Source organism: Choloepus didactylus, chromosome 19, assembly GCF_015220235.1.
Source record: "Choloepus didactylus isolate mChoDid1 chromosome 19, mChoDid1.pri, whole genome shotgun sequence".
NCBI lineage: Eukaryota > Metazoa > Chordata > Mammalia > Pilosa > Megalonychidae > Choloepus > Choloepus didactylus.
Genome location: NC_051325.1, coordinates 65,564,535 through 65,587,348, shown reverse-complemented (window position 1 = coordinate 65,587,348; position 22,814 = coordinate 65,564,535). Strand labels below are relative to the sequence as shown.

At 53.8% G+C, this 22,814-nt stretch overlaps 1 protein-coding gene across 1 annotated transcript in view; it reads right to left on the bottom strand.

Annotated features, from left to right (window-relative positions):
* The window catches only part of COL20A1 (collagen type XX alpha 1 chain), a 43,156-nt gene extending 21,758 nt beyond the window's left edge, over nt 1–21,398 (bottom strand). Inside the window, 6 exon segments of the mRNA XM_037811182.1 lie at nt 368–526; nt 3,035–3,190; nt 8,759–8,902; nt 20,228–20,338; nt 20,584–21,101; nt 21,298–21,398. Coding sequence (XP_037667110.1) covers nt 368–526; nt 3,035–3,190; nt 8,759–8,902; nt 20,228–20,338; nt 20,584–21,101; nt 21,298–21,398 — 1,189 coding nt within the window.
* Nucleotides 21,399–22,814: the final 1,416 nt, after the last annotated feature.

The window sequence follows — 22,814 nt, the reverse complement described above, 5'->3', positions numbered from 1 at the left end:
TGTCCACACAGGGAAGTCGCTGGAAAGTCCAGCTCAGGGCCAGCCGATCCACCAACCAGGACAGAAAGTGCTGCCCAGCCCCAAGCTGGCCCCTGTAGAAAACTCCACCCCAGCCCCGAGCTGGCCAGAGCTGGCCAGTGTAGACAGAGCCGCCCCAGCCCCGAGCTGGTGTGGAAACAGGAGGTGCTTGAGGTCGCCAGGCCAGGCCAGGCCACTGGGAGGCCTCGGTGGAGGCCATGGGGGACGCCCATCCGCTGAGATCTCTGTCTCTGGCTGGGGTGGCCATGGGGGCTGCCCACTTCCCTGGGGGGGGTCAGGCCTCCCCACCAGTGTGGGGTGGGGATGGGGGCAAGGGTGTGGAGCTCACCCACTTGGACGCTGTCCGGCCCAATTTCAAAGGCTGAGATGACCCTGGTGAGGAAGTCTTTGATGAGCTGGAAGCTGCTGTGGCCGATGCTCCAGGACCCATCCACCAGGAGGACCATGTCTGTGGGGCTGGGGGTTGTGCACTGGAACTGGGAGGCTGCTGGGTGGGCAGGCAGGGGGTGGGGTGCTGGGTGAGGGCCACACCCTCCCTGGACCCCAGGGGACTGCTCCAAGTCCAGCCCAGAGTGCCCAGGATCACCTTCCTTGGTTAGGGGAAAGGGGGTTTGAGGAGGGGGCTGTGGACGGGGATGGGGGGGTGCGGGGGGGTGAGGAGGGCGAGGGGGGATGAGCAGGACAGAGGTGAGGGGCCTCAGGGCTCGTGCCCCAAGAGTGGGAGAAGGGCTGGGTGCAGACCCACCCGAGGATCCCTGGGGGTCTCTCGAGCATCATAAAACCTTAAATGAATCTGGCTCGATGGTCTCAAGCCCTCTAAGCTCTCCCCAGACAGGATGACGACAACGACCAACAGTGACCGAGACGACTGAGCTTTAGGACTGTTAGCTCATCCAGCCTCACAAACCCATTATGCGGTGGTGACTACTATTCCCCTTTTCCAGGCTGGAAACAGGCTCAGGGTCTGTGCCCAAACTCCCTGCAGCCTGCGCTGCACCCGGAGAAGCTTCCCAGGCCCAATCTGGGAGCCCACAGGTGGGGTCACCATCAGACCCGGGCCAGCGCGCAGGGCTGGCGGGGAGCAGCCTCTCTTCCCCATGCTGCCTGTGCTGGTTTGAATGTATTATGTCCCCCAAAACGCCATTGTCTTTGATACAATCTTGTGTGGGCAGAGGTATCAGTGTTGATTAGATTGTAATTCTTGATTGTTTCCATGGAGAAGAGACCCACCCAACTGTGGGTGATGATTCTGATTGGAAAATTTCCATGGAGGTGTGGCCCCGCCCATTCAGCATGGGCCTTGATGAGTTTGCTGGAGCACTACATAAGCTCAGACAGAAGGAGCGAGCTTGCTACCGCCAAGAGGGACACTATGAAGAATGCACAGGAGCTGAGAGAGGAGCTTCAGCTTACAGAGACATTTTAGAGACGGCCTATGAAAGCAGACTTTTGCTCCAGAGAAGCTAAGAGAGGACAAATGCCCCAAGAGCAACTGAGAATGACATTTTTGAGGAGCTGCAGCCTAGAAAGGAACGTCCTGGGAGAAAGCCATTTTGAAACCAGAACTTGGAGCAGTTGCCAGCTACATGCCTTCCCAGCTAACAGGTTTTCCGGACACCATTGGCCATCCTCCAGTGAAGGTACCCAATTGTTGATGACTTAGGGACACTTTATGGCCTCAAGACTGTAACCAAATAAACCCCCTTTATAAAAGCTGATCCATTTCTGGATTAGCAAACCAGAACACGGCCCGAGAGGAGGGCCTGGCTCGCCATGTCCTAAGAGGCACGCGGCCGGGAGCGCTGGGGAGAGCCTGGAGCTCTGCGAGTCCCTGGTGCAGCCTGCGGGCGGGAGGGTGGAGACTAAGCTGCACGGTGCCTGGGCTGCCTCTGTCATCCAAGGGCCTTGGCAGTAGGGCCACCCTGCCCCAGGCCGGGGAGGTCCCCCACATCCCGACCCACCCCCCACTCAGGCCCAGCGGGGAAGGCACGGTGTGGAGGTGGCGTAGGGCGGGACGGGAGAGGGTCAGCACCGCGGACAGCTCCTGCCACTGTGGCCACCAGACCCAGCCCAGCTTCCTGGGAGTGCCATTGGCCCGGGTGAAGGTCTCTGGTCGGGGGGGAGGGGGAGGCTTGTCCTGACCACCCAGAAGCCCTTGGAGAGAAAGCCACGCCCCCTATCTGGGGTGTCCAGTGGGGTCTGCACAGTGTCCGACGGGTTGAGCCCCAGGGCTAGGGCCCCAGGTGGACGCGTGGCTCCGACTCCACTGTAAGTTGAAGTCCCTGGTCTAATGGGGGAGGCACAGGCCTGCCCTAAAGGGCTTGAACCGATGGAGAAGATGCCGCAAGCCTACTGGGGAAAGCGGGGTGCCCTGTAGGATCCTATGAGACGGGGGATGTACCCTTCTGAGCAGCCCAAGTCCGATGGCAGAGACAAAGTTGTGGCCATCCCAGTTTCGACGGGGGAAGCACAGCCTTGCCCTCAGGGACAGACCCCTCCCGGCAGACAGAAAGCCCCGTGCCTCGGTCAGTGAGCTGGTGCACAGCAGCCGCAACCCTGCCCTGGTGGCTGGAGGCCCGTGCCCCGACTCACCGGCCAGTTTGCTCTCTCCAGCTGAAGCCACCGGGCGGCTCTGCCTCTTCAGGTCTGGGGGCGGCTGTGTGGGGGCCTCTCCCCCAGGGCCCTGAGACCAGCTCCGCTCAGGCTGTCCCTCACTAGGCACCGCTGGGAGCGGTCACAGCTCCATCACCTCTCACCTCCCTAGCCCAGGCTGGGAGCACCTGAGGGGGCGGAGCAATGGGACCAGGCACCAGGGCCCGAGGACACCACCGCAGTGACCTGTCCCCGGTGGCTGGGTTCCAGGGAATCAGCCGAGTGACACCAGAGTGTGTGGGGGGATATGAGGAGGAACTTCCCGCCCACGTGCTGAGCAGCCGTGAGTGGCTAATGTGGACCCCTCTGCTCAGTGGCTTGCCCTCACCCCACTGTGACCCACCCAGCATGGGGGCGCCCTGGCTTGGGGCCAAGGTGGTCCAAGGCTCAGAAGTCAGCTCAGGTGCTGGGTTCCCCACCAGGGAGGGGGTGGGCTCCAAGGCCGCCCCCACGGGCTTCCGGCTGCTCCTGCTCACAGCGTTGCTCTTCAAGTCTTCAACTGCGGGGGGTGGTGGGGGCTGTCAGGATCTTGCCCATCCTGGCTGGGGGGAGGGGGAGGGGTGCGGGGCCCAGGGGAGGTCAGGGAGGGTTCCAGGCTGTGGTCGGCATGTGCAGCCCTCCCCGTGGGGCACATCGCAGATGCCTGGGGGTGGGGGGACAGACACGGAGGGCAGGGGCAGGAAACCAGGGCTCCAGGTAGCTGCGCAGGCTGGCTGGGGTGCGGGGACTGAGCTTGTGCCTCGACTTACCAGGCCTGGGCCAGGGGACTTGATATCACCCCCTGGGGAGGGTAGTAGGTACGGGCGTGAGTGCCCTCTGCAGCCCCCCCGAGCCTGAGGAGCGAGGTCAAGGCAGCTCCCTTTTCCTCACCCAAAATGCCACTGGCAGGGGAGGCTTGCCGGAGGAAACCGCCCTTCTCCCAACTGCCCTTTCCCCACTACCTTATCTTACCCACTCACTCCCTGGTGCCAAGGCCACTCCTGCCACCGCCAGTGCGCATGCACCGTGGCCAGAACAACCCCCGCCCGCTGCAACGGCTCCTGAATCCTCTCAGAACCAATCCTAGCCCCTCTCCCTTCAATATTGCCATTTTAGGCTACTTCACCTCCTTTCCAGCCCTGCCCCTCTTACCAGCCTATATAACCTGTAATCACCCCTGAATAAATCTCTCTTTGGCGCATACCCCTACTGGATGAAGAGTGTTTTTGTCCTTATCGCCGCCCTCCTTGCACGCCTCTCGCCGAGGACTCTGGCCAACGTCCTCCGCCTCGCCCTCGCCTCCGGGAAAGAGCCCCCGCCGCCGGTAACCTTTAAGCAGCCCCGAGAGCTGAGGGCTCGGCTACCGGCCGCCACTCCCCCTAGAAGCAGTAACCCCGACCGCAACTGGTGCCCCGTGTGAGGAACGTCTCCACACGACAGTTTGGCAGGTCACCCGCTCGCCCGGACGCCCCTCCAGCTTCCCGTTTCCTCGCCTGCAAGGTAGGGCCGCCTCTCCCTCGCCGCTTCCGGAGCCGTGTGAGGTTCCTTGCTCCGAAGCCGCTCCTCCCTTCCCCCACGCTCTCTTCATCCAGTAGGAACTCCTCCCTTCCCCCACGCTCTCTTCGTCCTCTTGTATGCGCACTTCTATGACCCCCGTTCCTCCTAACGCTCTCCCTCTTCCCCTCCATTACTTTGCTGTAGTTCTTTGTATCTTTATTTCCTCATTTGGCACCGTGTGCCTCTTTGCAACTGCCCCCCCTGACTGCTCTCGTTGCCAAAGGGCACTGCTTTCCGCTCTCGCCGTCTCCTTCGGCCTTGCAGCCACAGTTTATCTCATTCTCTCTGCTCGATAAACAACTCCTCCTTCTCCTCCCTGCCAGCCGGCCGGCCCGGCTCGGGAACAACTCCCCCTCCTCTCCCCTCAGCTATGGGTAATCGTATATCTACATGTCAGGCACCTCAAGTTCGTGCTCTGGCGGGTCTCCTAGACACGCATCGCTGTAAAGTGTCTGTCCGGCAGCTGCAGATATACTGGGATCTCCTGCTGCCTTTTAACCCATGGCTCACCACTTGCCATCTTTGGGACCCTGTTACTTATGATCGCCTTATTGATCGAGTCACTAATGCCATAGAACATGAGAGCAAGCGCTTCCCTCCCGGCTTGCTCCCCACCTTGATAACCATCCGCTCCTGCCTTCAAGGCTCCCTCCCCCCTGATAAAGGCCCCGTTAAATCCAAAGAGGCCCTATCAACCCAGCCAACAGACTCAGATAGCGATACTAATTCAAATCATGACTCGGACACGGAGTCCTTAGTCGAGCAGATTAACAACGCGCTCGAGGTGACTCCCAAAAAGCAAAATAACACTGCGTCACGCCAGATGGGCGAACTTTCCTCCTTCTTCTTCCATCGAGGGGAGGAAATGCTCCGGCGATGACATCAGCCCTAAGCTGGGCCGGAAACCGCATACGCTTTACACCGCCCTTCCACAGGGCGGAGCTAGTCCGCCATCTTGTGCCTTGAACCCCGCCCTTCCACAGGGCGGAGCTAGTCCACCATCTTGTGCCTTGAACCCCACCCTTTCACAGGGCGGGGCTGATCCACCATCTTGTGTCTTAGCCACGCCTACCGCGCCGCCATCTTGCGACGCTTGGGACCTCCCACTCCCGCCTCTCCCTCCGGCGAGCTCCCCCTCGGAGCCGCTACCGGCAGCTGCCGCCGCTCCTTCCACCCTGCCGACTAACAACCCCTGGCTGCCTTCTGCACCTCAAGGCAACCCTTGGGGCAACGCTCCCCCTACCCCCACTCCCGCGCCAAGTCCTCTGCAAGCGTGTCCTCCTTTCTCTCGTGCTTTTCGCTGTTTTCCTCTTAACCTTGCCCCCACCCCACAGAGGCCGCATGACTGGTATCCCATTGACTTAGATGCTATCAAGCAGCTTCGCAAGGCCGTCAAGGAGGACGGGTTAGGTAGCCCATATGCTTTCCAAATACTACAGGATCTCGCCATGAACTATTGCATCCCCCAAGACTGGGCCTCGCTTGCCCGTTCAATTTTTAACCCCGGTCAGTTTGTTGACTGGCGTGCTCACTTCCAGGCAGAAGCAGCTAAGCAAAGTGAGCAAGATGCAGCCATTGGAGTCTATCATCCCCCCGAAGCCTATTTGGGCACTGGAGCGTTTCTAAATGCATCTGCCTATATTAATGCACCTGCCACCTTTTGGCCTATCCTTTGGGGAATCGCCTTACGCACGTTTGCCAATTGCTCTGCCTGTCAGCCTAATAAATTCACCAAGCTCTTCCAGGAGCCGAGTAAGCCTTTCGCCACCTTTGTCTCCAGAGTCGAAGAAACCTGCGCTCAAAAGGTAAGTGATCCCCAGGCCCAATATTACATGTGCCCATCCTCAAATCCTGGAAAATCGTACTGCAATTCCCCCAACGAGTACTACTGTGCATACTGGGGGTGTGAAACATTAGCCACTAATTGGAAGCCTCCTGTTCCTGATCATTACCTTACCCTAAAGTGGGCCCCTACAGGGTGCAAACTCCCTACTGTTAACTGGCTCGGCCAAGAAAGTAAAGGATCCTGCACACATCTTAATCTTACAGTGCAGCTCCCCACTGATCCCTCCTGGTTACTCAGTCAAACTTGGGGCTTCAAAATCTATGAGAAAGGAGCCGACCGAGGATCACTTATTCTCATAAAAAAAGAGGCTGCAAACCAACCATGCCAAAATACTGCTTTAAAAACACCCTCTAGCATAGGTTCCAACCAAGTCATTAACCCCCTTTTTCCACAGCTCTCCAGCCGCACCTTAGTTCCAACTAAACGCACTTCAACTACATCTCAAACTCCACCACCCCAGCTTCCTCTGCCCCCTTCTCGTTATTCCTCTCCCCTCCTCAGCCTCATCCAAGCCGCCTTTGCCTCAGTGAACTCCTCCAACCCCAATTTTACCTCCTCCTGCTGGCTCTGCCTCTCCACCTCTTCCTCACTGTACGAGCCCGTTGCCTCCAACCTCTCCTTTTCAGAAAGCACAGAAGACAGCCCCTCGGAATGCAGTTGGAATACCTCTGCCGTCCCCCTAACCTTTCATTCAGTCTCCTATACGGGAAAGTGCGTCCGTCCTCGCTCCAGTAACTCTCCCGACCTCACTGCCTGTGCCAGCTACTCATCTCCCAGCAGCTCGGCAAAGTTTCTCATTCCTCATAACTCCTCCCAATGGCTCTGTTCCTCTACAGGACTTACCCCCTGTCTCAGCACGAATATCATCAGCGAATATAAAGAAACTTGCCTCCTAATTGTCCTTATCCCTAGGGTCTTATATCACAGCGAAGAAGACTTCTTCCTCCGTCTGGAAAGAACTGCAGCTCCTACCCTTCTGCAAAAGCGAGAGCCCATCACTGTCCTCACAATTGCCTCCCTCCTAGGTCTTGCCGGCGCTGGCACCGGAATCGCTGCACTAGCCAGTCAAGGCTCCGCCCTAACTCACCTCAGGGCGGCTGTTGACGAGGACATTCGTCACTTACAAAACGCTATTTACCATCTAAAAAATTCTGTCAATTCCCTCTCTGAGGTCGTGCTCCAAAACCGCCGAGGTCTTGACCTTCTCCTCCTCAAAGAAGGAGGCCTCTGCGCCGCCCTAGGAGAAGAGTGCTGTGTTTATGCCAATTCCACAGGTCTCGTCGAGGACAGCCTGAGAAGGGTCCGAGAGGGACTGGAAAAGCGTAAAAGAGATCGTGAAGCCACCAGTTATTGGTCCAGTTTTTTTCACTCCCATCCTCCCATACATCCTTCCTTTTCTTGGCCCCCTATTAATAATCATTCTAGCTCTCATCTTAGGACCCTGCATCATACGCAAAATTGTCCAGCTTGTAAGAAAACAAACAGATGCCATTTTTTCCTCGTTCGTGCAAATCCAGTATCAGCAACTCGCCACCTCTGACGCCCCCCACTCCAAGATGACAACCAACCCTTCGCAACCTCGACGCCACCGGTCAACCCGCCGACCGCGAGGCCCTTCTCAATCACCTGAACATCGCTCTCACCTCGAGTTCCAGCTTCTCTAAACCCCTGAACTTTAAACCCATGAACTTTAAACCCCTGAACTTTAAACCCATGAACTTTAAACCCCTGAACTTTAAACCCCTCACCTTCTCCCAGCCCGCTGCAGCGGAGCCATTGTCAAGCGCCCGGGCACCACACCAACACTGAGCTCCAGCCTCGCTGAGCCACCGTCAACCCCTTTTTCCCTTCCCTTACCTCCCCCTTCCCTCACCCTTAGCGGACCTCTCCGGTAAAGCCTCTTCCTCTAATTAGAAAAGAAAGGGGAATTGCGGGGACTGAGCTTGTGCCTCGACTTACCAGGCCTGGGCCAGGGGACTTGATATCACCCCCTGGGGAGGGTAGTAGGTACGGGCGTGAGTGCCCTCTGCAGCCCCCCCCGAGCCTGAGGAGCGAGGTCAAGGCAGCTCCCTTTTCCTCACCCAAAATGCCACTGGCAGGGGAGGCTTGCCGGAGGAAACCGCCCTTCTCCCAACTGCCCTTTCCCCACTACCTTATCTTACCCACTCACTCCCTGGTGCCAAGGCCACTCCTGCCACCGCCAGTGCGCATGCACCGTGGCCAGAACAACCCCCGCCCGCTGCAACGGCTCCTGAATCCTCTCAGAACCAATCCTAGCCCCTCTCCCTTCAATATTGCCATTTTAGGCTACTTCACCTCCTTTCCAGCCCTGCCCCTCTTACCAGCCTATATAACCTGTAATCACCCCTGAATAAATCTCTTTGGCGCATACCCCTACTGGATGAAGAGTGTTTTTGTCCTTATCGCCGCCCTCCTTGCACGCCTCTCGCCGAGGACTCTGGCCAACGTCCTCCGCCTCGCCCTCGCCTCCGGGAAAGAGCCCCCGCCGCCGGTAACCTTTAAGCAGCCCCGAGAGCTGAGGGCTCGGCTACCGGCCGCCACTCCCCCTAGAAGCAGTAACCCCGACCGCACTGGGGCTCAAACCCAGCCCAAAGCCGTGTGGGCTCAGCTTGAGCCTCCTCTCTCACATCTGCCCCCAGGGTCTGGAATCAGTGGCGGACTTACTCACAAAACTCCTCTGAGCCAGCAGGACACGCCCGGAGCCTGTGAGCTTGAAGATCTGCAGGGTATACTCCTTGGAGGGGCTCAGACCTCCAACCGTGGCCTTGGGGGTCCTGGTGGTCAGCATCACCTCCTGCTCTGAGTCCCCTGGGGGTGGAGGGGCTGCAGGTGGGTCAGCCTGTGAGGCCCTCGGGGCTCCTCCCTGCCCCCAGCTCCTCCCCTTGGGGAGAGGTCTTTACTTCTGCGGACCGGGCCGCTGGTGGGGAGCGTATCTCTGAAGCAGCAAAAACAACACATCCTTTGCTAACTCCCAGAGGAATCTATCGCATGATAAGAATCAAACCCATCCAAGGGTCCCGGCCACACCGGCCTTGGGGAACAACCCAAGTATGAATAGAGGTGCCCAGAGAGAGGACTCGGGACCCCAGATCCCAGAAGAAGAGCCGGGGACCGGGGCCGCCACGCCCCCCACGAGCCCTGAACATGCCCCTCCGTGACTGATTCCAAAGGCTGCAGCTGGATGGGACTAAAAACAAACACAAGACTCCAAAGGAGTCACTGCCCCTTCTCAGAAGAAAGAGCAAAGAGAAAAGGACCTGGAGTGAGACTGAGAGACTGGGGTCAGACACAAGGAGCACTCAGTGATTCTCCAGGACTCAAACACTACAACGGGAAACAGAAGAAAGACTCCTCGTTTCCTCACCTGGTGAAGAAAGCAGACTGTCAGGGCAGATGCTCGTCCCGAACCCGCTCCCAGCCCACTTCCCACCCGGCTCCACACCCCATGTCCAGTCCTGAGTCCAGCCCTGTGCTCAGAGGTGGGGCAGGTAGGAGGACACGCTGCTCTCAGTTGTGCAAATGGCAGGGGTGGGGTAAAGACACAAGCATCACCAGTGACCTGTTACAAGTAGCAGCTGTCATTGAGTGTTTTCTTTGCACCCAAACCTCCTAAGCACTTTATGTATACTGACCACGTACTCTGCACAACTCTATTGTACCCATTTTACGGGTGAGGAAACTGAGGCACCAAGGACCAAGCCACATAGCTAGTGGGCGGAAGAATCAGGACTTGAACCTGTCAGATTCCTGAGCCCACCTGCACAGGCAATGGATCATGGCATCTGTGCACGCTCACACACACATGTGCACTCACACATAGCACTCACACATGCAAATGTGCACACATGCTCACAATGCACATGTGCACACGGGCATTCACATGCACTCACACACAATGCACACACATGCACACATGCACTCACACACGCACATAATAGACACCCACACATGCACTGGCATGTACACACATGCACTCACACACAGTGCACTCCCACACACATGTGCTCCCAGGCACACTCACACATGCACTCACATGTGCACAATACACTCACACACCATGCACACACATGCACACACGCACTCACACAAGCATACACATACTCATACACCCATATGTGCACTCATATGTACACATGCACTCACACACAGGGCACTCCCACACACATGCTCCTATGCACACTTGCACATGCACTCACATGTGCACAATGCACTCACCACACACACACATGCACACATGGACACATACACAGTGTGCTCCTGTGCACACATGCTCACATATGCACTCACACATCACTCACACATGCACACATGCACTCACACAACCACATGTGCACTCACACGTGCACTCACACTTCTCTGCTGCCCCATGCCACAGCCCACCCAGCCGTTCGAAATGAACTGGCCCCAGGGAGCCTGGTTCCTGAGGTCGTTGGCACCACCTTTGTGCAATTCCACCACCTCGAGGGCCTGCAGCTTCTCTCCTCCACCCCAACCAACCCCTCCACCCTGTTTGCTATGTGCTGGCTGTGGCCTTCCTGCAGGAAGAGCTTCACACGCAAGAACAAAGTCTCAAATCTGTATGCCCCACAGGCTCTTACATGCTCACTGCTTTGAACAGAAGCTCAGTACTCTGTAAAGATAGAGCAGTAAATGAACATGTGAGGAAGCAGCCCAGATGCACTGGCAAGCACTCATGGGGCCTGCATGTGGCCTTTGCTGATGGCTCCGAGGTGCCAGCAGGCAGAGCTGCTCTGCAGGACGTCCTGTCCCTGCACCAGCACGGACAGCGTGTGAGGGCGGCGGGCAGCCTTCTGCTCTGGCGAGGGCAGATAGGCAAATCCAACCCACCTTCCAGCTGGAAGCAGCGAGAAAGGCAGGACAGTATTGCTTTAAGAATGCACGTGAAGGCCTGGAACTAACAAGGCAGGGGAGCACTGCAAGGTCATGGTCTGCAAGGCGAAGAAAACCAGAGGCCCGTCCAGGGTGGCTGCTGACTCTGGGGGAGAGGCAGGGGTCTGGCAGAGCTTCTCACAGTCCTGGGGGCTGGAAAACATGTGTCCAGAAAACACCCTCTGCCATGCTGCCCCCCGCCCAGTGCTTTGGTTGGGACCCTAAAGAACTACCCTCTAGGAGCAAGGAAAGGAGCAATGCAAGCCTCTAAGTCCTAACTACGAAAACTGAATTACAGTGATCCAAAACTGCTAGTTGGCATTGTCGTCTGCCCTAAACAAACTTAGTTATTTCTGCAGGAGGACAACACTAACAAGGTAATAAATTATTTCCATACGCTTTCTTCTTATAATGTCTGATGCTCAATAAGAAATAACCAACTGTTTGAAAGAACAAGACAATCTGATTGAAAGTCAAGGAAAACATGACAATAGAAATACAACCACTGGGAATCCAGATAAAGGAGTTACCATACACAGACTTGAAAATAACTATGCTAACTAGTTCGAGGGCAAAAGACTAGACTGTGAATTGGGTGTAAAACTACAAACAATAAAAAAGAAACTAAATAGAAATTCCAGAATGGAAAAATAAAAAATTGAAGTCAAGAATTTAAAGAATGTCTTAGCTTCCCAGACACAAATGAAGAGAGAACTACTAGGAGACAGTTCAGAATCCAATATACAGAGTTTAGGATGGAGCAGAAGTACACGATAGGAGAGTCTACATACATATAATCAGAACTCCAGAAAGACAGGGGAGAGAAAAATGAGCACAAGCAATATTTGAAGAGATAAAGGCGAAGAATCTTCCAAAACTGTAAGACATTAAGACACAGATTCAAGAAGTCATACGAATCTGAAGCAAGATAAGGAACTATAAAGCCACACCTACAAACATCAGAGTAAACATGCTGAAAACTAAAACAGAGAGAAAAAAACATAATAGCAGTCAGGGAGAAAAAGAGAGAGACAGAGATCTTATGTTTAAAGGAGCAATAACTGGGCTGACAGCGGAATTCTCAAGAAAAAAAAACAACAAAAGCCAGAAAATAATAGGAAGATTTCTTCAAAGTGGTGAAAGAAAGTACCAACCCCCAATTTTATATCCAGAAACAATATTTCAAGAATGAAGGTGGAATAAAGACATTTTCAGACAAACAAATGAACAAAAGCCAGAGAATTTGTCACCACCCAACATACCAATATATGCATCATTGGAGTCCCAGAAGGACACGAAAGAGAGAAAGGGGCAAAAAATTATTTGAAGAAATAATGGTCAAAAACCTACAAAATCTGAGAAAAAACGAACATACCCATCCAGGAAGCTCAAGGAAATCCAAGAAGGAGAGACTCCAAGAGATCTACACTAAGACACGTTATAGTGAAAGTATCAAAAGCCCAAGACGGGATTTTGAAAGCGGCAAGAGAGAAGTGACATGTCACATACAGGGGATCCCCAATTAACAGTGGATTTCTCATCAGAAGCTGTGGAGGCCAGAAGACAGTGGGGTGGCATGTTTAAAGTTCTTAGAGATAAAGCCATCCACCAAGTACCCTATATGCGGCAAAACTATCTTTCAAAACTGAAGAAGATATTAAGACACTTGCAGATAAACACAATTGGAAGCAGTTCATTACCAGAGGACCTGCCCTGCAAGAAATGCTGAAGGGAATCCTTCAGGCTGAAGTAAAAGGACACTAGACAGTAACTTGAAGCCCTAAGAAGAAATAACACTGGAAGAGGTAATTGCATAGATAAATACAAAATTCTGTATTTTTATACTTTTGGTTTATAACTGCCCCCCCCATATGACTTTACAGTAAAGTAAAGTAAAACAAAATTGTGCTGGTTTGAATGTATTATGTCCCCCAGAAAAAGTCATGTTCTTTGATGCACTCTTGTGGGGCAGATGTTTTAGTGCTGATTAGATTGTAATTCTTTGAGTGTTTCTGTGGAGATGTGCACCACCCAACTGTGGGTGATGACTTGGATTGGATAATTTCCATGGAGGTGTTGGCCTACCCATTCAGAGTGGGTCTGAATTAAATTACTGGAGCACTATATAAGATCAGACAGAAGGAGGAAGCTTGCTACAGCCAAAAGGGACACTTTGAAGAACTCATTGGAACTGAGAGAGGAGCTTCAGCTTACAGAGACATTTTGTAGACGGCATTTGAAAGCAGACTCTTGCTCCAGAGAAGCTAAGAAAGGACAAATACCCCAAGTGCAACTAAGAGTGACATTTTTGAGGAACTGCAGCCTAGAGAGGAATGTCCTGGGAGAAAGCCATTTTGAAATCAGAGCTTTGGAGCAGACACCAGCCACGTGCCTTCCCAGCTAACAGAGGTTTTCTGGACACCATTGGCCATCCTCCAGTGAAGGTACCTGATTGCTGATGTGTTACCTTGGACACTTTATGGCCTTAAGACTGTAACTGTGTAACCAAATAAACCCCCCTTTTATAAAAGCCAATCCATTTCTGGTGTTTTGCATTCCAGCAGCATTAGCAAACTAGAACAAACATTTTAAATCTATGTTAATGGGCATACAGTGTATAAAGATATAATCTGTAATCTGAGCCAGTAACAATATAAAGGGGGAGAGATGGAGATATATGGGAGTAGAGAGTTTGTATGGGTTGAACTAGATTACTAGTAGTTAATTGTAAATACAAAGGTAACCACCAACAAAATAACTAAAAATTATTTGGAAGAAGGAAGGAAGTAGGGAATCAAAATGGTACACTACAAAAAGCAACTAAATGCAAAAACAAAGAGGCAGTAATGGAGTAATTGCAATGGATTTTTAGATTTTACACCAAAAGCAAAAGAAAAAGTAGATAAAATGGACTTCTTCTAAATTAAAAACTTTGTACATCAAAGAACATTATAAGAAAGTGAAAAGACAGCCTACAGAATAGGAGGAAATATTTGCAAATCTAATACCTGATAAGGATTTAACATCAGAATATATAAAGAACTCCTACAACTCAAAGAAAAAAAAAAAAAAGAATGGGCAAAGCCCTTGAATATACATTTCTCTAAAGATACACAAATGGTCAATAAGCACATGAAAAGATGCTCAACATCATTAGTCATTAGGAAAATGCAAATCAAAACCAAAATGAGACACCACCTCACACTCACTAGGATGACTATTTTAAAAAAAAACAACAGAGAAGTGTTGGTGAGAATGAGAAGAAACGAACCCTTATACATTGCTGGTGGGAATGTAAAATGGTGCAGCCACAGCGGAAAGCAGTTTGGTGGTTGCGGGATACTGATTACGTGCTTCGACTTGGCGGGCCTGGGCTGGGGGACCTGATCAGCCCCTGGGGAGGGTGGTGGGCACGGGCGACAGCGCCCTCCACAGCCCCCCAGGCCTGGGAAAGTGAGGCCGGAGGCAGGCCCCATTTCCTCACCCAAAATACCACCGTTAGGGGAGGCTTGCCGGAGGGAACCGCCTTTTCCCCACCCCCTTATCTTGCCCGCACACCCCCCGTTGCCGGTGCAACTCCCATCACCACCAGTGCGCATACACTGTTGCCAGACACCGTTGCCAGAGCAACTCCCGCCCCTTTTCAAACAACCTCCGCGCTCTCTTAGAACCAATCCTAACCTCCGCACCCTCTCAGAACCAATCCTAGCCTTTATCCCCTCAGCATTGGCTTGTAACAACCCCCGCCCTCTATGCCAGCCTATATAACCTGTGCTCACCCCTGAATAAAGTCCCTTTTTGCGGTCGCAGTTGACTCGTCTGGGGGGGGGGTGGCGGCCGGTTGCTAAATCCTAGGCTCTCAGGATTGCTCGGAGGGTACCGGCGGCGGGGGCTCTTTCCCGGAGGCAAGGGCGAGGCGGGGGACTTGGCCAGGTCCCCGGCGGTGGCGTGCAAGGTGTGGAGGGCGGCGAGAAGGAACAGGCAGGACACGGTTCTTTTAGGGTCATAGAAGAAAACTAAGAGAGCCTTATTAGGCGAGAGCACAAGCTTATATTGGGCGATTAGAGGGCGGGGTAGCTGTAGAGGTCGAAGGCTTGGATTGGTTCGGAGAGGGCGCGGAGGTTGATAGACAAGGGGCGGGAGTTGTTCTGGTAACTGCGCATGCGCACTGACGGTGGGGGAGTTGCTCTGGCAACGGGGGGTGTCCGGGCAAGATAAGGGGGTGGGGAAAAGGCGGTTCCCTCCGGCAAGCCTCCCCTAACGGTGGTATTTTGGGTGAGGAAATGGGGCCTGCCTCCGGCTCCACTTTCCCAGGCCCGGGGGGCTGCGGAGGGCGCTGTCGCCCGTGCCCACCACCCTCCCCAGGGGCTGATCAGGTCCCCCAGCCCAGGCCCGCCAAGTCGAAGCACGTGATCAGTATCCCGCACCTTTTGTCCTTTTGTTCTACCCCTACTGGAGGAAGAGTGTCTTGTCTTTCCCTTCTCACCGCCCTCCACACCTTGCACGCCACCGCCGGGGACCTGGCCAAGTCCCCCGCCTCGCCTTCGCCTCTGGGAAAGAGCCCCCGCCGCCGGTACCCTCCGAGCAATGCCGAGAGCCGAGGGTTCAGCAACCGGCCGCCATCCCCCCAGACGATTTAACTGCGACCGCAGGTGGTTCCTCAGAAAGTTAAGCTACAATATAACCCAGCAATTCCACCCCAAGGTAAATACCCAAAGAAATTGAAAACAGGAACTCAAATAGATATTTACACACCGATGTTCACTGCAGCACCGTTCACTACAGCCAGAAGGCGGAGGCATCCCAAGTGTCCATCAACAGAAGAATGTGGTCTATTGACACAGTGCAATATTATTCAGTATAAAAAGGAACGAAGTTCTGATACATGCTACAACATGGATGGACCTTGAAAATACTATGCTAAGTGAAATAAGCCAGGCACAAAAGAACATATATTGGATGACTCCATTCTTATGAAATATCTATAGTAGGCGAATTCACTGAGAGAGGAAACAGACTAGTGGTTTCCAAGGGATGGGGGGAGTGGGGAATTGGGAGATATTGTTTAATGAGTACAGAATTTCTGTTTGAGAAAAGTTTTGGAAACAGACAATAGTGATGGTTGCAGAACATACCACATCTGAATATAATTAATGGCACTGAATTGTACACTTAAAAATGGTTAAAAGGACAAATTTTATGTCAGATATATTTTACCACAATAATTTTTTTTAAAACGGGGAAAAGATCGAAAAGACATTTCACCAAAGAAGATATACAGATGACTTACAGCCTCCCCCTCCCCAGCCCCGAAGATCTGGGGGAAGGTGCGGATGTGTTGGACATCCTCACCTGGACTGGTGTTGATGATGTCACAAACATTGGGACTGGCAGTTTGATGTGCTGAGCCCTCAATCATGGGACTTGCCCTTATGAAGCTCGTTACCGCAAAGGAGAGGCTAAACTTGCATATAATTGTGCCTAAGAGTCTCCCCCTGAGTACCTCTTTGTTGCTCAGATGTGGCCCTTTCTCTCTCTAACTGAGCCATCTCGACAGGTGAACTCACTGCCCTCCCCACTACGTGGGACCCGACTCCCAGGGGTGTAATTCTCCCTGGCAATGCAGGATATGACTCCCGGGGATGAATCTGGACCTGGCATCGTGGGACTGAGAGTATCTTCTTGACCAAAAGGGGGATGCAAAATGAGACGAAATAGTTTCAGTGGCTTAGAGATTTCAAATGGAGTCGAGAGGTCACTCTGGTGTACATTCTTATGCACTATATAGATAACACCTCTTGGGTTTTAATGTATTGGAATAGCTAGAAGTAAATACCTGAAACTACCAAACTCCAGCCCAGCAGTCTGGACTCCTGAAGACAATTATATAATAATGTAGATTACAAGGGGTGACAGTGTGATTGTGAAGACCTCGTGGATCACACCCCCTTTATCTAGTGTATGGATGAGTGGAGGAATGGGGATAAAAACTAAAGGACAAATGGGGTGGGATGGGGGGATGATTTGGGTGTTCTTTTTTCACTTTTGTTTTTTATTCTTGCTCTGGTTCTTTTTGATGTAAGGAAAAAGTTCAGAGATAGACTGTGGTGATGAACACATAACTATGTTATCATACTGTGGACAGTGGATTGTATACCATGGATGATTGTATGGTGTGTGAATGTGTTTCAATAAAACTGAATTTAATAAAAAAAACTGAAAAAAAAGATATACAGATGACAAATAAGCACAAGAAAAGATGCTCAAAATAATTTAGTCATTAGGGACGATGCAAATTATAACCACAACTAGCTACCACTACACAGCTATTAGAATGTTTAAAATTAGAATGTTTGGCTAGATCAAGTTTGGCAAGGACACGAAGGAACTGGAGCTCTCACACCCTACTGACGAAGACGTAAAACGGAGCAGCCACTTTGGAAAACAGTTTGGCAGTTCCATATAAAGTTAAATATACACTTACCATAGGACCCAGCAATCCGTCTCCTAGATATTTACCCAAGAGAAATGAAGACTTTTATGTTTGCACAAAAACCTGTAGGTGGATCTTATTGTGATTTATTCATAATGGCCAAGAAAACTGGAAACAACCTAAATGCCCTTAGACAGGTGGATGGATAAATAAACTGTGGCAGATCCTTGCATTAGAATCCTACTCAGCAATAAGAAGGAATGGACGACAGACTCATCTTAGACCCAGTGACACAAAGAGATAGAAAGTGAAAGGATGGGAAAAAATATTCCATGCAAGCTACAGCCAAAAGAAAGCAGAGGTAGCAATACTAATATCAGACAAAATAGAATTAAATGCAAAGATGTCATAAGAGACAAAGAAGGACACTATATATTAATAAAAGGGACAATTCACCAAGAAGAAATAACAGTTATAAATGTTTATGCACCCAATCCAAATTACATGAGAAAAACATTGGCAAACTGAAGGAAGCCACAGATCCTTCCACAATAATTGTGGGAGACTTCAACACACCACTCTCTTCTATAGAGAGATCAACAGACAGAGGACCAATAAGGAAACTTAGAAACTAAACCATGTGATAAATGAATTAAACTTAATAGACATATATAGAGCATTACATCCAACTTACTATAATATGCACTCTTCTCTAGTGCTCATGGAATGTTCTCCAGGATGGCTCACATGCTGAGGCACAAAACAAGCCTCAATAAATTTAAAAAGACTGAAATTATACAAAGCACATTCTCTGACCACAGTGGAATACAACTAGAAGTCAATAACCATCAAAGAACCAGAACACTCACAAGTATCTGGAGGTTCAACAACACATTCCTAAACAATCAGTAGGTCAAAGAAGAAATTGCAAGAGAAACTGCTAAATTATCTAGAGATGAATGAATATGAGAACACAACATATCACAATCTATGGGATGCAGCGAAGGCTGTGCTGAGAGGGAAATTTAGAGCTCTAAATGCAGACCTCAAAAAGCAAGAAAGAGTACAACCAAAATCCTAACTGAACAACTGAAGAGATTAGAGAATGATCCGCAAATTAACCCCAAAGCAAATAGAAGAAAAATAAATAACTAGGATTAAAGCAGAAATAAACGATACGGAGAACAACAACAACAAAAAAAAAAAACAATAGAGAGAATAAATAAAACCAAAAGAAAAAAAAAGAAGGAATGAACTACTGATACACGCAAAGCATGGGTGGATTCCGAAGGCACAGAGCTGGAAGATGCCAGTGAGCCATTTCCTTGGGCCAATGCGAGTTGCTGTGTCTTTATCAGTGTGTGTTTTAAAGTTACTCAGTGTTAACCTTATTTAATAAAGAATTTTGGAAATTAAAAAGCATCCTTCCAGGAACAGGATACAAATGCATGATTCCATTTATACGACCTTTTGGAAAAGACGAAAACAGACGAGTGGCTGGCAGGGGCTGGGGTGGAAGCCGACTAGGATGGGGCGTGAGGGGACTCTCCGGGGCGATGGGTTGATGGTGGTAGAGCCTATGTCACTGAAGGCACTTGTTAACGCTGATAGAACTGTGCCAAAATGAGTGATTTTTACTGCAAATTATACCTTGATAAAGAAATACAAGATATGGCTACACACACACACACACCAGGATAGCCCCAATTCCAAGTATTGGCAAAGACGTCAAGTGAAGGAGATGGTAGATGCTGCAGGTACAACCACTTGAGGACACACTTGGACAGCTGGTCCTGGCGCTGAACACGTGCACGCCCCACAGCCTAGCGAGTCCGCCCTCGGTTTACGCCCAGCAGAAACGCACGTCCACGACTGCTCGTGGCGGCATCATTCCTGGTAGCCCCAGCTGCAGACAACCCAACGTCTGTCGTGGGGCAAGGATCAGTCTACCACCATGTTTTCGTAGGAAGGGATTCTCTGCAGCATTGTAAACGAGCTGCTCTTCACACAATGTGGATGGGCCTCACGAACAAGTGCTGAGCAAAGAGACGGGCGTCCCGGTCACACCCTGCACGCGTCCGTTCACAGAATGCTTTAGATCAGCATTGGGAGGGGCGTTGGGAATGTCCTGTCCTCACCTGGGGAGGTGCGCTCAGGTCCGTGCCCCCTTGATGCTGACCACACAACTCCACACCTGCGCTTCCTGCGGTTTCTGATAGATATTAAACCTCATTTTTGGAAAGTTTTCAGAAGGTGACAGCTGCTGCCGTGTTGGAATGTTCTATGATTCGGGCCCTGGAGAAGCCTTCTCAGGTACCCTCCTGGCGCTCCCTCCTGGAAATTGGGGGTGAATATGGTGAGAATCAAATGCTTTTGCCCAGCCCCCCGTCAGCTCGTGGTCTTTGCCGGCCACACAGGGTCCAGGCTGCTCTGAAAGTCCCTCGGGGCTCTAAGCCTCTGCTCGAGGAGGGCCCCTCGCTTCTTCAGAGAATATTCACTGAACCCTTCTCACGCGCTAGATGCCAGGGGACCCGTGGGAAACGTGGAAAGTCCCTGCTCTTCTATAGCGGCCACCTTAGCAGACGTGGACAGACGGGAAAGAAGACCACCAGTAAGACAGTCCACATCGGTGAGCGTGACCTGGGGCAGAGGGTGGGGAGCTGTTGACCTGGGCTTGCACGCTGACCGCCACGCTGTCCACCACGCCGACCGCCAAGCTTACCGCCACACCAGCCATTGCTACTGTCGTCTTAAGTGAGGGCAAGGAAGCAAGTGGCCAGGCTGAGGCGGAGGGAGGCCGAGGTCCTTACCTGCCATGGGCTTCACCTGCACCAGGTAGCCGAGCCTGCTCCCCTCCGACTCCCTCCACTTCATCTGCAGCCGGTCCTCGGGCAGCATGGCCAGCCCCAGGTGGCAGTTCGCTGCAGAGATGGGACAGGTGGTCAGGAGGCAGCTGCCCCCAGGGACCGGCCACCTCCTGCACCTGGACCAGGATCCCGAGGGGATGTGGCCACAGGCTGGGTGTGCGGGGGAGCCTTGGCTGTCTGGGGGGTTCTCAGGAAGACATGGCCCCTCCCTGGGGACCACAGGAGGACCCACTCTGCTAGGGGTCGAGGGTGACAGGGCCCCTGGTGGCTTCAGGGAGGGGCCCTCCCAGGGCACCCACCCCACCGCCGGGGCTCAGGCGGCACCAGGCAGTGACGTGCCTGTCCGTGACCGAAGCGCCAAGGCAACCAGCAGCTGCCCCCAACCTGGGGACTTTGCAGCCGCCTCCTGGCTTCACAGCCCTGAGTCCCCTCAGACCCACAGTGGGCAAGGCGGCGCTGGGGTGGCGTGTCCCTTGGGGGGAGGGCTGGGGTGGCGTGTCCCTTGGGGGGGAGGGCTGGGGTGGAGACCCCCAGAGGGAAGCCTGCGTGCATGTGACACACAAGTGTGACACTGTCTGCCTGCGTGCTGGGTCCACAGTGGCAGCCCAGGCCTGGGGTGAGCGTGGCCACGGCCCGGCTCGGGGCACCTGCAGGTGAGGAGTGAGTCGAGCCCAGGGGTGGAGCCTGCAGCCTGTCTTGGGAGGGGGAGCAGGGGTCCTGGGCCCCTCGGGCCTGGCCTGGCCTTGGGGGCCCTGGGGAGAGGGGACTCCTGGCAGGATGCTCACAGCCCAGTGCTTCCTGGGGAAGCTTCTGGAGGCTTGGGGTGGAGGGGTCGGGGGGGGGGGGTGGTGGCAGCTATTTTTGTAAAACAGGGACAGAGATGGGCTTTTTCTGAGAGCCCCACAGAAGCAGGGCCTGGGGGGACGAGAAGGGACTAGGGGGATGCCTGGGGCAGGCACAATGACTGAATTCAGAGCGAGAGGAGCTGGGGCCCGCCCCCGGATGGGGCTCACTGCCCCCGGAGCAGTGAAGCTGAAAGGGAGGGATGTCCCCGGGACGAGGCTGGGGGCTGGGAGAAGCCAGCTGTGAGCAAGGGGCTGGGGCTCCCGCTCATGAAAAGCCTTCTGTTCCCCACCCTGCCTCGGGCGGGCTCCCTCTGGGCGGCAGCGCTGCCTGGGGCCTTGGCGGGGGGTGGACAGTGTACACAGTGTTGGACGGAGTTAGACAGACAAACGGTGGCCACCAGGGGCAGGGCTCCACCAGCTGTCCGGTGTCCTCCTCTTAACTGTGGCTGGAACCTCCCCAGGGCCATCCTTGGGGAAGGGGCTGCCCCGTCCACCTGGGCCCCTCGCCCTCCCCTGCTGGACGCAGACCCTCGCCCACTGTGGCCCTCCTTGGGGACAGGGCCATGACGGCGTCTCCCAGAGCCTGGAGAGCTCAGTGGAACCTGCCAGACCCCGCGAGGGCAGCTCTGTCTCACTGATCCTGGACGGAAGGCGGCAAAACGCTTTCCTCCGCCGGAGCCCGAGCTGTTCTCCTGGCGTCACCTGGTGGCAGAAGCGTCGCTCCAAGCACGACCGCGGCCACTCCCCGAGCCCGTCCGCCCACCGGGGTCGTCCCATCAGAGCCAAGGGGACCGCGGGAGTCAGAACCAAACCACGAGGCCGGAGCCAAGCTCCGGAGCAAAGCGAGAGCCCCCAGCCGCGGGAAGGCGCCGCAGGGCCGGGCTCGGGGCGGGAGCAGCCGCGGCGGAACGCGCTCGGCCCCGGCACCGCCGCGAGGGGCCCGCGAGAACGGCCTTTCCGACGACGGAGAGTGGCCGCCCGGCCCCGCCGCCTGCAGGGCTCCGGTGGGGAAAGGGCTTGTGGATCTCGCTGCGGAAGGAGGTTCAATGCCCAAGTGGGGGTGCCCGGTGTCCTGGTGCCCACCGTGGACGGGGCCCCTGGCTTCTCGGCGGGGAGTCGTACAAACGGGGATCTTCATCCGTTACCCGACAGACCCTTCGAGACTTTTACATCGAAAATGTGTTGGAGGGGCGGCTCCAGGTGAGACTAACAGAAGCACCTGGGTGGTGGCACGGACGGTGACACCACAGGCCAAGGCGCCGCTGGGGGCCGCAGGGGACGGCTGACGGCTTCTCAGCTGCCCGTGCTCTCGTCTTCATTTTCAAAACTAGTCTCTGTAGAAAACAGCCGTCTGGCACGGGTAACGAGCGGGCGGCGGGGGCTCGTCCTGCAGGGGACCGCGACCCTGGGGGCGGGCTGGGCAGCGAAGCCACCTGGGGAGGTGGGCCGGGAGCCCCCGACCTGAAGCACGGCCCTCCCAAGCCCCGGGTCCTTACCCGGGCCCTGTCCCCATCCCACGGCAGCTCCCAGGCACAGCCAGAGGCAGACGCAGAGGCAGACGGGTCCTGGAGGGACAGGCATGGTGCACGGCCTGCAGAGAGAGGAGGCCGTTACCCGCCGTCCTGCCCCCCACGACCAAGAGCTGGCGCCGAGCCCCACCCGGGCCACCCCATCTACCTGTGGCT